We start from the raw sequence: 15,478 nt of genomic DNA, 5'->3' as shown, positions 1-15,478 counted from the left end.
TGGCCTAGCGGTTAAGCGCTTGCCTGTGAAGCCTAAGGACCCTGGTTCGAGGCTCGGTTCCCCAGGTCCCATGTTACCCAGATGCACAAGGGGGCGCACACGTCTGGAGTTCGTTTGCAGTGGCTGGAAGCCCTGGCACGCCCATTCTCTCTCTCTCCCTCTATCTGTCTTTCTCTCTATGTCTGTCGCTCTCAAATTAAAAAACTAGCCCAGGCTGACCTGGAATTCACTGTGTACTCTCAGGCTGACCTTGAACTCAGGGCAACTCTGCCTCCCAAGTGCTAGGATTAAAGGGGTGAGCCAACCACGCCTGGCTCAATTCCAGAGGTTTTTCAATACAGAGCACCGTTGGGAAAAAAAAAATATATATATATATAAATGTATATTTATATAATATATAAATATATGGTATGTAGTTATGATACATTATAAATTATATATTTATTGTAGATCATAATTATACCATATATCTTATATTTACGTAACTATGCTTTATTACAATATGTAATTATATTGTAAACTATATAGTCATAATATATGTAACATAATATATGTAACATATTATACGAATATATATCTAATAAATACCAATATAATAAACACATGATATATTTACTATATTTTTATATACAGTATATAATATAAAGATATAAATTTTTTTTTTTTTTCCGATTGTCCCGAGATCTCAGTTAGAGTTTGGCCAAGTTCGGTCAGGTTCTGGTGTGGAGGAGCCTTGAGTCACGGTCTGGGCTGGAGGGATGCAGAATGGAACCCCTTCCCTGCAAGGGGTGCGGGCGAAGTGGGGTGGGGGGGCAGCTGGGGCGGGTTCCGACCCCGCGACGACAGCGGCGGCGGGGCTGGGTCTGGGGTGGGGGAGCTTCAGGGGGGGACGCGAGCAGCGTCAGGCCAGGGCCGAGGTCGAGGACGGCCGTGGCGGCGACGCTCTGCGCGCCCTGGCCGTGGAGCAGAGAGCTGGGGGTGGGGGGGGAAGGAGGGACTTGTTGCGGGCCGACTGCGATGTGCGGGGGCTCCGCAGTCCTTTCCCGTCCGTTGTTGAAATCCCCCCTCAGTGGCCCCCCTCCCCTCCCCGCCCCTCCCCACTTCACACCACCACGGCCCGCGCCTGGGAACGGCGGGTCGCAGTCGGGCGGCACGGGCCGCGCTTCCGGGCCGCGGAGGAGGAGGAGGAGCAAGAGCAACATGGCGCCGCGCAGGGCAGGGCCGGGCGTCCATGCTTGAGCTCCTCACGACCCCTCCACCCGGAGCTCGGCTCCCCGGCCCGGGGCTCCTCGCAGCGTGAGGGTCGGGGTGGAGGGGGGGGTAGGGGGTGCGAGACGGACGACCCTGGCAGACCCGGCTCGGCGCGACCCGCTCGATCCGGGGACCTTTCAGCTCGCTCGCGTGATCCGGGACTTTTCGGCTCGCGTGATCCGGGGACCTTTCAGCTCGCTCGCGTGATCCGGGACCTTTCAGCTAGCCCGGCGCGGCCCGCTCGATCCGGGACCTTGCGCCCGCAGCTCGAGTGAGCCGGCGCGGGCGCGGGCGCGGGCGCGGACGGGGGACGGGGACGCTGCGCGCGCGGAGCCATGGAATCGGAGGAGGAGCAGCACATGACCACGCTGCTGTGCATGGGCTTCTCGGACCCGGCCACCATCCGCAAGGCCCTGCGCCTGGCCAAGAACGACATCAACGAGGCCGTGGCCTTGCTCACCAACGAGAGGCCCGGTCTGGACTACGGAGGTTACGAGCCCATGGATAGCGGAGGCCCCGGACCGGGACCCGGGGGAGGTGGAGTTGGAGGTGGAGGAGGCCCGCGGGGGGACGGCGGCGGCGGCGGCGGCGACGGTGGCTGCGGTGGTCCATCCCGCGGCGGCGGGAGCGGCGGAGGCGGTGGGGGTGGCTTCGATCCCCCGCCCGCCTACCACGAGGTGGTGGACACCGAGGTGAGCCGTGGGGCGGGGGTCCCAGCGCGCGCACACACACACCCCTGACCCTGAGGGACAGCAGGGAGTGGACGTCACCCTGACCATGGGAGGTGAACAGGGAGTGGACGCAGGTGGACATCACCCTGACCATGAGGGACGGCAGGGAGTGGACGCCACCCCCGAGGGGCGGCAGGGAGTTGACCCAGACTGCCAGGCTTACAAGAGGGAGGGAGGGATCCGACCTGCGTCCGGGGTGAGGGCAGTGTCAGGGAGGAAGAGCCCCTGAGGGTTAGGGATGTTGGCAAGGCTGAGGTCCAGGTGGGCACGGGGTGAGGGGTCGACCTCGGGGATGGGCAAGGAAGATCCAGAGTGAGGTGTGGTGGTGGGGGATGGAGAAACAGAAGCTGTGGCATCCACCATGGGATGTGGTGGTGGTGGTGGTGGGTGGACATGCTCACCTGGCATGGGAGATGGGGAGGGACAGATGCCGCTGCTGGCCAGGGGTCAGAGATGAGGTCCCTAGTTAGTAAACGCATGGCTCCAGGTTTCAGGGAAAGACTTGAAGCAGGAGTCTGGCTCAGAGGGAGGACAGAGGGATAGGCTAAGCCAAAAGAAGAGGCTGCGCTAGTTTACGCGAGGATTGTTGGGAGAGGAGTGCAATTTGGGGTGGTGGTGGTTTTGTTTGGTTTTTCGAGGTAGGGTCTTGCTGTAGCCCAGGCTGACCTGGAATTCTCTCTGTAGTCTTGGGGTGGCCTCGAACTCATGGTGATTCTCCTACCTCAGCCTCCAGATTAAAGGTGTGTGCCACTTAGGTTTTTTTTTTTGATAAATGTTTCACTTATTTATTTATTGAAGAGAGGCAGATATACATATATACATATATATTTTGAAGAGAGAGGCAGATAGAAAGAATGTGTGTGCCAGGGCCTCCAGCCATTGCAACTGGACTCTATAGACACGTGAGCCACCTTGTGCATCTGGCTTACACGGGCACTGGGAATAGAACCTGGGTCCTTAGGCTTCACAAGTGAGTGCCCTAATCGCTAAACCATCTCCCCAGCCACCATTTACCACTTAGGTTTTTAAATACGCCTTTAATCCCAGCACTCAGGAGGCAGAGGTAAGGAGGATCGCCATGAGTTCGAGACCACCCTGAGACTCCATCGTGAATTCCAGGTCAGCCTGGGATAGAGTAAGACCCTAGCTTGAAAAACTTTAAAAAGAAAGAAAGAAAAGAGGGTTGAGCAGGTTCTGGAATGAGGGACTGGGGTGGAGGAGGCAGGCAGCTCAGGGGTGGCGGTAAGGTCTAGGGTTGGAGAGGAGAGATAGGCTTCACTTAGGTCAGGTGTAACGACAGGAGGTGGGGATTGGACTAAGACAAGAAAACCAGAGGCCTGGGTGGATGGGGGAGCGGAGAGGGAGAGGCAGTGATGAGGCCAGGAGTCGAGGGTGAACCCAGCCTTGGAGAAGGGGCGTACCAGCCCCAGGTAAGGCGAAAAGTGAAATGGGCAGAAATTAGACTGGGAAAGGGGACTGTAGCCTTAGGGAGGGTGATTTGTGAAGGAATAGGGTACCAGTGAGAGTGAAGAGGGGTCTTGAGAAAGGACTCACTAGGCTAGTGGCTTTGATCAGACGTCTCAGGTCTCAAGTGCAGGAAACTGGGGTGCTTACAGTGTGAGCAGTGAGAGAAGACAGGCTCACTAAAAACAAGGCAAAAATGATTAACCAGAAGCAACACTGCTTATGATTAATTACCTGGCAGGAGAGATGGCAGCTCGTGGCGGGATTGTTTGTTCCCTTTCATTGATTAGGACATTTCCAGATCAAGGAGGGCAGCTTAGCTTGGCCGCAGATCAGAGCAGAGGTCTCGAAGCAGTAGGCTTGTGTTTTTAGATACAGAAATGCGTGCAGGTGACTCCTAGCTAAACCTTCTGAGTCCCCCCACCCCGGTAGCACTGTATGGTGTCAGTAAGTGTGTGTTTGCAGCACTTGATCCGGCTGCAGTAGCTTGGGACAGAAGCTGTCACTTAAAAAGCTGTGGTGTGTGCGCACGCGCGTAACCATGATTGCTTTCGTTTCCAGGCCTCCTCTCTTGCTGGGTGGCCCGCTGCTGCCCAGGAACTCAGCTGTGCCATTGACTAGTACAGCAAAGTAAAGACTGTTAGTATCTTTGCTCGGGGAGTTTTTAAAAAATATTTTAATTTTTATTTATTTGAAAAAGAAATACAGACATGGGGGGGGGGAGAATGGGCGCGCCAGGGCCTCCAGCCACTGCATACAAACTCCAGATGCTTCCGCCATCTGTGCATCTGGTTTATGTGGGTCCTGGGGAATCGAACCTGGGTCCTTTGGCTTTGCAGGCAAGTGCCTTAACCGCTAAGCCATCTCTCCAGCCCTGCTCTGGGAGTTTTCGACAGTTCTGGTATAATTAACCGTGCCTAATTCACTTTAAGGAGCCAGCTTCTCACTGTCAGCCCCCTCACTCCTCCCCTTGTTCTTGACAATTTTGACCTATTTTGAAAGCAAGAAGAAAGCCATTTTTTTAACCCCCCTCCTGAAAATGTAGGCTTGAGTCTACAATGCTCACTATATCCTCAATATGTGAGAAATATTTTTCGGTTTCGCTTTAATTTCCTGTGATTGAAAAATCAAAGGAAGTGATACTTGGTGGTACGTGATACTGAGATATATATATATATATATGCACACACGCACACATATACATATACATACATATACACATATATATGTTTTTCAAGGTAGGGTCTCACTCGAGCCCAGGCTGACCTGGAATTCATTATGTAGTCTCAGGCTGGCCTAGAATTCATGGAGATGGTGATCCTCCTACCTCTGCTTCTGTAGTTCTGGGACTCAAGGCGTGCACCATCATGCCTTGCTTATAAATATTTTATTTTTATTTATTTATTTTTTGAGAGAGAGAGAGAGAGAAATGGGTGCACCAGGGCCTCCAGCTGCTGCAAACAAACTCCTGATGCATGCACCACTTTGTTCATCTGGTTTATGTAAGCCCTGGGGAATCGAACCTGGGTCCTTTGGCTTTACAGGCAAGCGCGTTAGCCGCTCAGCCATCTACCCAGCCCCTAACTGACTTTCTGTACATGTGAGTTTGGATAGCGTGGAGCAGCTTCTCGTGGGGTGAGTGGCTGACTGAGGAGTCATAGAGAATGTGGGGTTTTTTTCCTTCTTTTTTAAAGAAACATCCAATCCTCATTTTCCCTAATTGCTTAGGGCAGTGCCGAAACCACTTGTGATGGGTCCGGAGGGCTGGCGATTGGGGTTGCTTTACCCTGGCCGACTCTTTCCCCACACCACTGACCTGGTGACTGTGGAAGCAAGACTGAGCCTCCTCGCCACAGGCTGCGGGAAACGGAGGCTTTTGATCCTGGAAGTGGGGGTAGCTAGTGATTGTCACTAAGCGCCTCCACTGTAATTTCTGGAAACATTCTGTGCATGTCTCATCAATATGTTTATCACGCCACCGTTTTAGGCATATTTTTGTTATTATATTAATGGCAGAACTTAAATTTGAAACCAGGTCTCAGGCATTAGAAGCCAGTGTACTTTTCATTCTGTTCAGCTCATGATTTTAAGCTGAATTCCTTTGATGGTAGCGTGGAAATAAAGGAAAATAAAGAGGAAAAGAGGCAAATTTTGAGACTATTCTAGGGGCCTAGGAATGATGGGTAAGCATTGAATCAGGTAGAATTAAAGCAGATCACAAAGGGGATGTGTATGTGTGTTTTGTTTTGTTTTGAAACAGGGCCTCACTGTAGCCCAGGCTGACCTGCAATTCACTCTGTATCCTTGACTGGCCTTGAACTCATGGTGATCTTCCTACCTGAGCCTGTAGTGCTAGAATTAAAGGCTGTAAGAGAGTTTTTTTTTTTTTTTTTTTAGTTGTTGTTGTTTTGATTTTTAAAAGCAAAAGACTTAGAAATTAATAATTAGTTCGGCTGCCTGTTTTAACAGATGCAGCCTTTCAGGGCCCGAAGGGGAAGTGGCCTGTCTCCACAGAGGCAGCTATTGGAACCAGGTGCCTCCGTTTCAAAGGAAAAAGGAACAGTACAGTAATGGGTCAAAGGGAAAGAACAAGAATGAAGAAAAACAGGGTGACAGTTGACAATAGTCTATTCTTATTGCCTAAAACAGAACCTTAATTTTAAAATGTACATATTTATATTTTCTGCATAGAAAATTTCAGTTTCAGGATCCTCTTGAAAATGTTTGAGAATACACAGAGTAAAATCTAGTTAGTTAAAAAGGAAAAATAAGGGCCAGCGAGGGATGTGAAGCTCAGTGGTAGAATGTGTGCTTAGCATACATGGGTTTGGGGGTCTGACCCCTAACACTGAATAAAAAAGTAGGGGAGAGGGAGGAAGCAGCATTATTGTTCATTTGATGTATGTACTTTGGGAAGAGCAATGGCTGTCTCATTCAGTAAACATTTGATGCCTCCCTGTCCAGGGGGCAGGAGGTGGAAGTGACCAACAGAACTCGAGGTTCACATTCTAGTGGCTCTTAGTCCAAGGCTCTCATTTTACAGGCGACCTTCCAAGGTCATGTAACCAGGATCACTTCAGTAATTTGGGCTCTGCTATAAATAGGATTTGGTTTAAGAATTAAGATTCAGAAAAGTTAAAGTTCCGTTTGAGTAGAAGCAAGGAGTTTGCATTCAGAGAGACCCAAAACACACTGAACTATATAGAAAGTGGTGTCTCTGGGTGGCCTCGAACTCACGACAGCCCTCCTACCTCTGCCTCTCAAATACTGGGACTAAAGGCGTGCGGTACCACACGTGGCTGTTTTAGTCCGTACCAGCTTTGATGGGTGGCAGTGTAGTGTTTGGTCTTGCTCTGGGTCTGGAAAGGACTTTGAAAAGCTCTCTGGTCTTGATTGTGAATACCGTTATTTCAAAATCATTCCATGGGCGATGAAAGCCTCTTGTATCATAGAACGTGAGAGCTCACAGCTTCCGTAACTAACTTCTGATCTTCAACACCCCGCTCCGCTGTCAAGAGCCTTCACTAGCCACGACTGAGTGCCGGCACCTGGTTCTGTTCTCCCCAGAGCCGTGGACTTGGTCCTTGTCCCTCCCAGCGGGTCAGCAGGAACTGGAACCAGGTATTCCAGGCACCTTAGCAAACTTAGCCATTTGGGGCTCTGACTGAAAATGATGTAAGCTCCAGGTTCAGTGACTTGTCTCAAGAGGTGATGGGGAGGACGCGCGTGACGTGAGGCGTGCACACCTGCACGCGCATGTGTAAGTAGCACATGTTCACATATGCATGCCACACATACTGCACACACACACTCACACACACACACACACACACACACACACACACACACCAGTTCACGTCAGCTAAGGAAATACCGTTTCTCAGCTGTCCGCTTTCGGTTATTCGTGCTCTTGGAAGTGATCCTCAGTGTTCCGGTCTGACAGGTACTGTGGACCTCCTGGGTTTGTTGTTGTTGAATGTAGTTTTTCCATTGAAAGTATTGTGTCACAAGTATGTGCAAGATTTCCTTGTTGTTGTTTTTGTTTTGTTTCGTTTCTTAGGTTAAAAGCCTCAAAGTTGGCCTTGCTATATTATATCTAAGTCACATGAAAATTAAAATCACATTACTGTATAGCTCTTTAGCTTACTCCATTTCTTATCCTCTGTACTAAGTAGTAGCTATAAATGAGGTTTCTGGGCTGGAGAGATGGCTTAGCGGCTAAGGTGCTTGTCTGAGAAGCCTAAAGACCAGGGTTCTATTCCCCAGGACCCACGTAAGCCAGATGCACAAGGTAGCGCATGCATCTGGAGTTCATCTGCAGTGGCTGGAGGCCCTGAGCGCCTATTCTCTCTCTTTAGCTGCTTCTTTCTTTCTCTCTCTGTAATAAATAAATGAGGTTTATATTAAAGTTTATTTTTTAATAAAATATAACAATTCTAGTATATTTGAGTATGAATATCAAATGAGCACATTTTAGTTAACTGTTGGTGATTTGAATACGTAACCTGCACTTAGATCTACTATAAGTCAGTAAATTTAAAAAAATCATATGGAGGTTTTGAACAAAAAGTAACCCCTCGATTAGTTGAAAGTCGATGAAATAAATAGGGAATCTGAAAGATGAATGAGCATAGCCCAGTTTTGGAAGTAAGAATGTCTCCATAATCATCATGTGTATAACCTTTGGGAATTACGACCATGACACTCTGTTAGGATTTTTATTTTTATTTTTTGATTAGTTGGTCATTTACCTTTAGAATGCATGCAGTTTGATGTGAAGAAAGCAGCTTTGGTGTGTCCTGTTGGGGTAATTTAGTAATATCAGCAGACTGTGACAGCTTCGTACAGCACAGTACAAAATGTGAAATCAGTTTCAATAGTAGTGGCTAGGGATGGGTACACCTTAGTGGTACAGCATTTGCTTCTCAAAAAAAAAAAAAAAATTGTAATTGTTTGGAAAGACCCTGCAAGTATGGGACCGTGGGTTTAATCACCAATACCACAAAAGAATTCAATATTAGAAAAGTAAATATTGTAATGCCTTAATGATTTGAAGAAAAGGTTTTAACTATTTAAAAAATATTTATTTATGAGAGAGAAAGAGAGGGAGAGAGAAAGAGAGAGAGAGAATGGGCATGCCAGGGCCTCCAGCCAGTGTATACAAACTCCAGACACATGTGCCCCCTTCTGCATCTGGCTTGCGTGGGTCCTGGGGAATTGAACCTGGGTCCTTAGGCAAATGCCATAACTGCTAAGCCATTTCCCCAGTCCGTTTTTAACTTAATAGGAAAATTCATTAATGTACTTATATTCTTTTAGGTTTACTTCCCAAGTATTTAACATTTGACTGAGTATGAAGGTGAAATATTTATCATTTTTAGGATAAAAGTACTGTGAAAAGTTTAATAGAATCTTTTAATCCTAGAGCTAAATTTTCTAGGAAATTTTTCATATTTGGAGTATCAGAGAAAAATAAGTAAACACATAACTGTATAAGCCTGAACCATTTCAAAACATCCGCATGGATCGAATGCACTCAAGCTCACTCGTGCTTACACTTTTATTTAAGAAACTGCCTGAGGGCTTGCGGAGCCGGCTCCTCATGCCGTGTGAGCACGCGGGCCTCCCAGCCCGGGGCCACCGGGTTCACTCCCCAGAACCCACATGTAGAAAGCTGGGCATGGTCACCTGAAGCTTTCGGCCCTGGCGGAGACTGACAGACAACGGCTCCACGCTGAGGACGAGATCCTTCCCCAAAGCTGACGAGTGACGAGAACAGGGCACCTGGTATTCTCCTCTGGCCCCTCGCGCACCAGGTGGGGTGTGCACATCTGCACACGCCTGCACACCATACATGCACTTGCGTGTGCACGCTTACAAAGAGGACGAGTGTATGGATTCTTTGGTTTGCATGCAAGGACAGGAGTTCTGTTGTGACATCTCCCGCCATACATACCGTGCTTTGTTGAACATGTCCCCTCCCGGCCTCCCCCTGTCTGTCTCCCCTCCCTCTCCCCAAACAGTTCCCCTTCTTGTTGAGGGGTTCTTCTTTTGAAACTGTCTCATGGAGCAGGCTAGCCACATGGTAGGTGTGATTGAAACAGCTCTGTGTACATGCTCGCCGTTCTGATGTCACACTCAAGACAATGCAATGTGTAATTCTTGTTAACACAATTTTAGCTTGGAAAAAGAAAAGGATAGCTTAGAATTTTGGATAGGAAAATTCACATAAGAGAATTTCAGAGGATAGTAGATTGCAAAGATTCTGTCGTATTCTTCATATTCAGAATATTAAAAAAATGTCATAAGAGAGAATTGGTGCACCAGGGTCTCCAGGCACTGCAGTCAAACTCCAGACACATGTGCCACCTTGTGCACATGCGTGACCTTGCGCATGCATCACATGAGGCCTGGGGAGTCAAACATGGGTCCTTGGGCTTCACAGGCAAGCGCCGTAACCGCCAAGCCATCTCTATAGCCCCTGGAATATTTTTAATTGTATGTATAAGGGTATGTGGTACGTGGGTGCGTGGGTGTGTGCGCACACACTTGCACATGCATGTGGAGGCCAGAGATCAACATTGGGTGTCTTCCTCAGTTTCTCCCCATGGGTGAGGTCTCTCACTGAACCCAGAGCCATGACAGATTTGGCTGGAGGAGCTGGCCGGCTCGCCGTGCGTGTGACCTGTGTCTTTGCCTCCCGAGGCCTGTGGTTGCAGGCCTCACACTTGACCTTTACGTGGGTGCTGGGGATCAGAACTCAGGCAAGTGCTGTGCCAACTGAGTCTTTTTTTTTTTTTTTAATTTTATTTATTTATTTATTTGAGAGCGACAGACACAGAGAGAAAGACAGATAGAGGGAGAGAGAGAGAATGGGCGCGCCAGGGCTTCAAGCCTCTGCAAACGAACTCCAGACGCGTGCGCCCCCTTGTGCATCTGGCTAACGTGGGACCTGGGGAACCGAGCCTCGAACCGGGGTCCTTAGGCTTCACAGGCAAGCACTTAACCGCTAAGCCATCTCTCCAGCCCTGAGTCCTTTGTTTTTAACACCTGCCTTCCACAGAGTTTTATTTTCGTTTTTTAAGCTTGTATTTCTCACTGTCATTATTAGCATTGGAATTTGTATCGTTGAGTATTGCAGTACTCTCTTTCAGTCATAATCTATACTTTTTTTGGAGGGGGCTAGAAAGATGGCTCAGCAGGTGAGGGTACCCAGCCTGTACAAGCGTGAAGGCCTGAGAGGACCCAATACTGCCCCGTTCGATCCCCCTGCACACACGTAAACAGCTGACCCTGGCCACACCTGTCTGAACCTCAGTCCTGTGGAAAGCAGAGACCGAAGGATCAGGGGCTTTTGTAAGAGCAGGCTTGGGCTGGAGAGATGGCTTGGTGGTTAAGGCATTTGCCTACAAAGCCAAAGGGCCCAGGTTCGATTCCCCAGGACCCATGTAAGCCAGATGCACAAGGGCACATGCATCTGGAGTTGATTTGCAGTGGCTGGAGGCCCTGGTGTGCCCATTCTGTCTGTCTGTCTCTCTTCTCTCTATCTCTCTGCTTACAAATAACTAAATAAAATTTAAAAATAATAAGAAGAAAAAACAGCCAGCTCCCGAATCAGTAAGACTCCTTTCCAGGACACACAGATGGGGGAGTGATGAACGGGCGGCCCCGTGCGTGCACATGCACGTGTGCGTACAACACATCACAGACTTTTTGTAGTAGGTAGCGGTGTATATAATGCCTGTGGTGAGTTTTGACAGTTTGTTTCCACATACGTATGTGATGTGGAGTGTGTGGGTGCGTACACCCCGTGCGTACATGTGCAGAGACGAGAGGAGAACATCAGTCGTGCCTCTCCATCACGGATCCCTGGGTTTCCTGGAGACCGAGTCTCTTCTCTGAATCTGGGGCCCCAGCTCTGCTCCGTCTCCGCTTCCCACAGGGCCGGGCTCCGGCTGTGTGGCTCTGCTCAGCAGTTCATGGGAGTGTCAGGAAGTCAAACTCAGAATGTTCTAGCCTGAGTCATCTCCCCGGCCCCTTGACAAATACTGTGAAAAAAAAAAAAATTATGACTTGAGAGAGGCAGGTGTGCCTTGGCCTCTTGCTGCTGCGAACAAATTCCAAGTGCACATGCCACTCTGTGTGTGGCTTGACGTGGGCACTGGGGACCTGCACTCAGGCCGGCAGGCGTTGTAAGCAGGTGCTTTTAACCACAGAGCCACCCTTCCAGCCTCCTTGACGAGGTATTTCTGGAGTTCCTGCGTCCTCCTTGAGGGCCCTTGTCCTTGCTCCACAGTCAGGAACTTGGTTCCTACCACGACTTGCTTCAGCTTTTCTCTGACTTGACTCTGTGAAGTGGGGCCCACTTATTTTAGAGATGATTGTTGTTGCCAGCTGTTGGAATCTGTAACTGTAGTCTTGATTTTTTCCCCCCCTTAAGGAAAGAACTAACACAAGACACATTTTCTTTTTTCTAGGTAGGGTCTTGCTCTAGCCCAGGCTGACCTGAAATTCACTCTCTAGTCTCAGGCTGGCCCCGAACTCACAGTGATCTTGCGATCCTCCTACCTGTGCCTCCCCAGTGCTGGCATTAAAGGTGTGCGCCACCACGCCCGGCCAAGACACAATTTTATTGTGATAATCTTCCTTGGAGGTCCGTGGAACTTTGTCCTGTGGCTGTGTTGAAACCCTGAGTGTCCTGTCAGAGATGGGTAACATCTTAGTTGTTCAGCCGTCTCTTTCCCACTTATAAAATAAGCTTGGTTGTTCATGCCGTTGGCTCTCCTTTAGCATATTGCCTAGTTACCTGTGTTGGTAAAGTTGATTGACATTATTTTCATAGGCTTTCGCTTAAGTGTGCATCAGAGATACCTGGTGAAAGAGCGATCCGGTGCCTGATGCTCTCCATCTTTTTTTTTTTTAAGTTTTTTTTTTTAAAATTATTTATTTGAGAGCAACAGACACAGAGAGAAAGACAGATAGAGGGAGAGAGAGAATGGGCGCGCCAGGGCTTCCAACCTCTGCAAACGAACTCCAGACGCGTGCGCCCCCTTGTGCATCTGGCTAACGTGGGACCTGGGGAACCAAGCCTCGAACCGGGGTCCTTAGGCTTCACAGGCAAGCACTTAACCGCTAAGCCATCTCTTCAGCCCTGCTCTCAGTCTTTTATCAATATGTTTCCAAGTGGTTTCTGAAATTAAAATTGATTGGTAATCTATTGCCAAGACTTTTCCGCTTCCTTGCTGTGTGCGTTTGAATCCCAGCTTTCCATAATCATGTCAACGATTGTTTTATTGTTTTACTCCCCCCTTTGTGTTTCTCACGCTGTAATGTCAATTTCAGTTGAAAATTGACATGTATTCTGAAAACTGTCCTTGGATATCTACCACGAGGCATTTGTAGCAGCAATTGAAAGTAGATTTTGGAATCTTAGCAATATGGAGGTATTCCAGCTGTAGGACAACTTACTTTGTCCATTGTGTTAGTTACTCCAGAATGTTTCTCTCTTCTCATGACTGAGAACTCCCGTGTCGTCTCTGCCCCTCTTCTGCCCTGCTCCGGTTTCCATTCCCGACCCATCTCTTCCTTCTCTGTGTAACGGTGGCACCTCAGCGAGCTTCAAGCTTCATCATGGGGTAACTGCTCATGGGTGGCTGTTCGGTGGCTCTTTGTCCTATGGCTAAAATGTATGTAAACTCTTGTCCAGGGTCTCCACATGGAACCTGACTGGTCTTATCTCCTGCTTTCCTGCTCTTTTTGTCCCTCAGAACAAGTTAGATGCTGGTGTCCTTGCTGGGACAGAGCACCCAGCCCAAAGTAGCCGAGGGGAGGAAGGATTTTAATTTGGCTTATAGTCTCAAGGGGAAGCTCCACAATGACAGGGGGAAGTGTGGCATGAGCAGAGGCTGAGCGTCAGCTGTGCCGCAGCGGGGGGGGGGGGGGGGGTGAGGGGGGGGAGCTGCTGGGAGCGAGCCAGACTCTTGGAAGGGGAGCTGTCTGTAACACACCTCAGCCCTCCCCCAACACCACCGCCGCTCCTCCAGAAAGGCTCCACCCCCCACCTGCCACCCACTGGGCACCGAGCATCGAAAGACTGCTATGCCCGGGGTCTGGGCTATATTTCTGTTGTGTACGACCTATCTTATTGGACAAGTCAGTCTACCTGTGTGAGCCTCAGCTTTCTCGTCCGTAAAATAGGCATCTTGGACTCTTAACTATGGATAATGTGATTTAAAGTCTTTGTTTGTTTTTTTGGTGTTAGGATCTTACTTTAGCCCAGGCTGACCTGGAGTGACTCTGTAGTCTCAGGGTGGCCTCGAACTCACAGAGATCCTCCTACCTCTGCCTCCTGATTAAAGGCTGGGGTTAATGGCAGTGCCACTATGCCCAGCTATTTGTTTATTTGTTTGTTGTTTCGCGACAGGGTCTCCTGTAGCTCAGGCTGTCCTTGAACTCCTGCCTTTGCCTCTAAGTGTTGAGATTATAGGTGTGTGTGTCGCTGCACCTTGCTTTAATTTTTTCATTCATTGATTCATTTAAAAAGTTAAAATCTGGGGCTGGAGAGATGGCTTAGAGGTTAAGTGCTTGCCTGTGAAGCCTAAAGACCCCGGTTCAGGGCTTGATTCTCCAGGACCCACGTTAGCCAGATGCACAAGGGGGCGCACGCGTCTGGAGTTCGTCTGCAGTGGCTGGAGGCCCTGGCGCGTCCATTCTGTCTCTCTCTGTCTCTTTCTCTCTCTCTGTCACTTTCCAATAAATAAATAAAAATGAACAAAAAAGTTAAAATCTATGACCAATCATGTATGCATGCAAGTATAAACTTTATATGATAAGCTGGCCCTAAAATATTAATATTGTTAGTTTGGAGTGATGAGGCTGCATTTTGGTGAATTTTTTTTGTTGTTGTTTTTTGGTTTTTCAAGGGAGGGTCTTGCTCTGGCCCAGGCTGACCTGGAATTCACTCTGTAGTCTCAGGGTGGCCTCGAACTCACGGCGATCCTCCTACCTCTGCCTCCCGAGTGCTGGGACGAAAGGCGTGCGCCCCCACGCCTGGCAGTACTCACCACTTTATTGTGACATTGATCTGGTAGATTTCTTTTGCCCTAAGTACAATAGGTTACATTTAACTTCAGAAGCCTTAAATTATGGGTTGAATATGAACGAGCATAAGTGTATCAAAAGTATTTAGGTAATGTTTCAGGCCTTTTTTAGGGTCACCTAACTGACCTGTGGTGGCATCTAGAGTGTCATCTATCTATTGCCAGGAAACCAAGTGATGCTTTTCTCAAGAGGCCTTTCTCTAATGCCAGGGATACCCAGAATTCGCATTTACTTACTTGTCAGATGTCTGATATTTGTAGAGTGAGGGTCTCCACCACCATCTCAGCAGTGTGCGCACTGTGTTGTCTCTGTTGTCTTGAAAGCACAAGCGGATGTTTTTAAGAGAAAGTGGATCACTAACTGCTCATTCCTACTCCTCCCCTCCCCTGCCCTCCCTTCTCTCCTCCCTCTTCCCTCCTTTTTTTTATCTTTTGGGATTATTTGTTTTCTTATTTGACAAAGAGAATGGGCACGCCAGGGCCTCCGGCCACTGCAAACAAACTTTATTTTTTTATTTATTTATTTTTTTTTTTTTGGTTTTTCGAGGTAGGGTCTCACTCTGGTCCAGGCTGACCTGGAATTAACTCTGTAGTCTCAGGGTGGCCTTGAACTCATGGCGATCCTCCTACCTCTGCCTCCCGAGTGCTGGGATTAAAGGCGTGCGCCACCACGCCCGGCTGCAAACAAACTTTAGATGCACGTGTCCCCCCCTTGTGCGTCTGGCTTTCGTGGGTCCTGGGGAATCAAACCCGGGCCCTTTGGCTTTGTAGACAAGCGCCTTAACCGCTAAGCCATCTATCTCTCCAGTCTGCCTGCGTGCTTGCTTGCTGCACGTTCAGTGAGAGACCCTGTCCAGAAAGATCAGGTGCAGAATGACGGTGAAGAGCATCAGACATAAAGCTCTGCTTGGCGGGTTCGGGCTCGGGCTCGGG

At 48.9% G+C, this 15,478-nt stretch overlaps 1 protein-coding gene across 4 annotated transcripts in view; it reads left to right on the top strand.

The window, feature by feature from the left end:
• Positions 1-1,558: 1,558 nt before the first annotated feature.
• The window catches only part of Usp24 (ubiquitin specific peptidase 24), a 143,938-nt gene continuing 130,018 nt past the window's right edge, over positions 1,559-15,478 (top strand). For all 4 annotated transcript variants that reach the window (XM_045139213.1, XM_045139216.1, XM_045139215.1 and 1 more), the window contains exon 1: positions 1,559-1,943. In XM_045139213.1, the coding sequence (XP_044995148.1) occupies positions 1,587-1,943 (357 nt within the window). In that variant the 5' untranslated portion in view covers positions 1,559-1,586. The remainder of the gene's footprint in view (positions 1,944-15,478) is intronic.

This window comes from Jaculus jaculus, chromosome 21 (assembly GCF_020740685.1).
Source record: "Jaculus jaculus isolate mJacJac1 chromosome 21, mJacJac1.mat.Y.cur, whole genome shotgun sequence".
Lineage (NCBI taxonomy): Eukaryota > Metazoa > Chordata > Mammalia > Rodentia > Dipodidae > Jaculus > Jaculus jaculus.
This window is presented reverse-complemented; position numbering and strand designations above follow the sequence as displayed.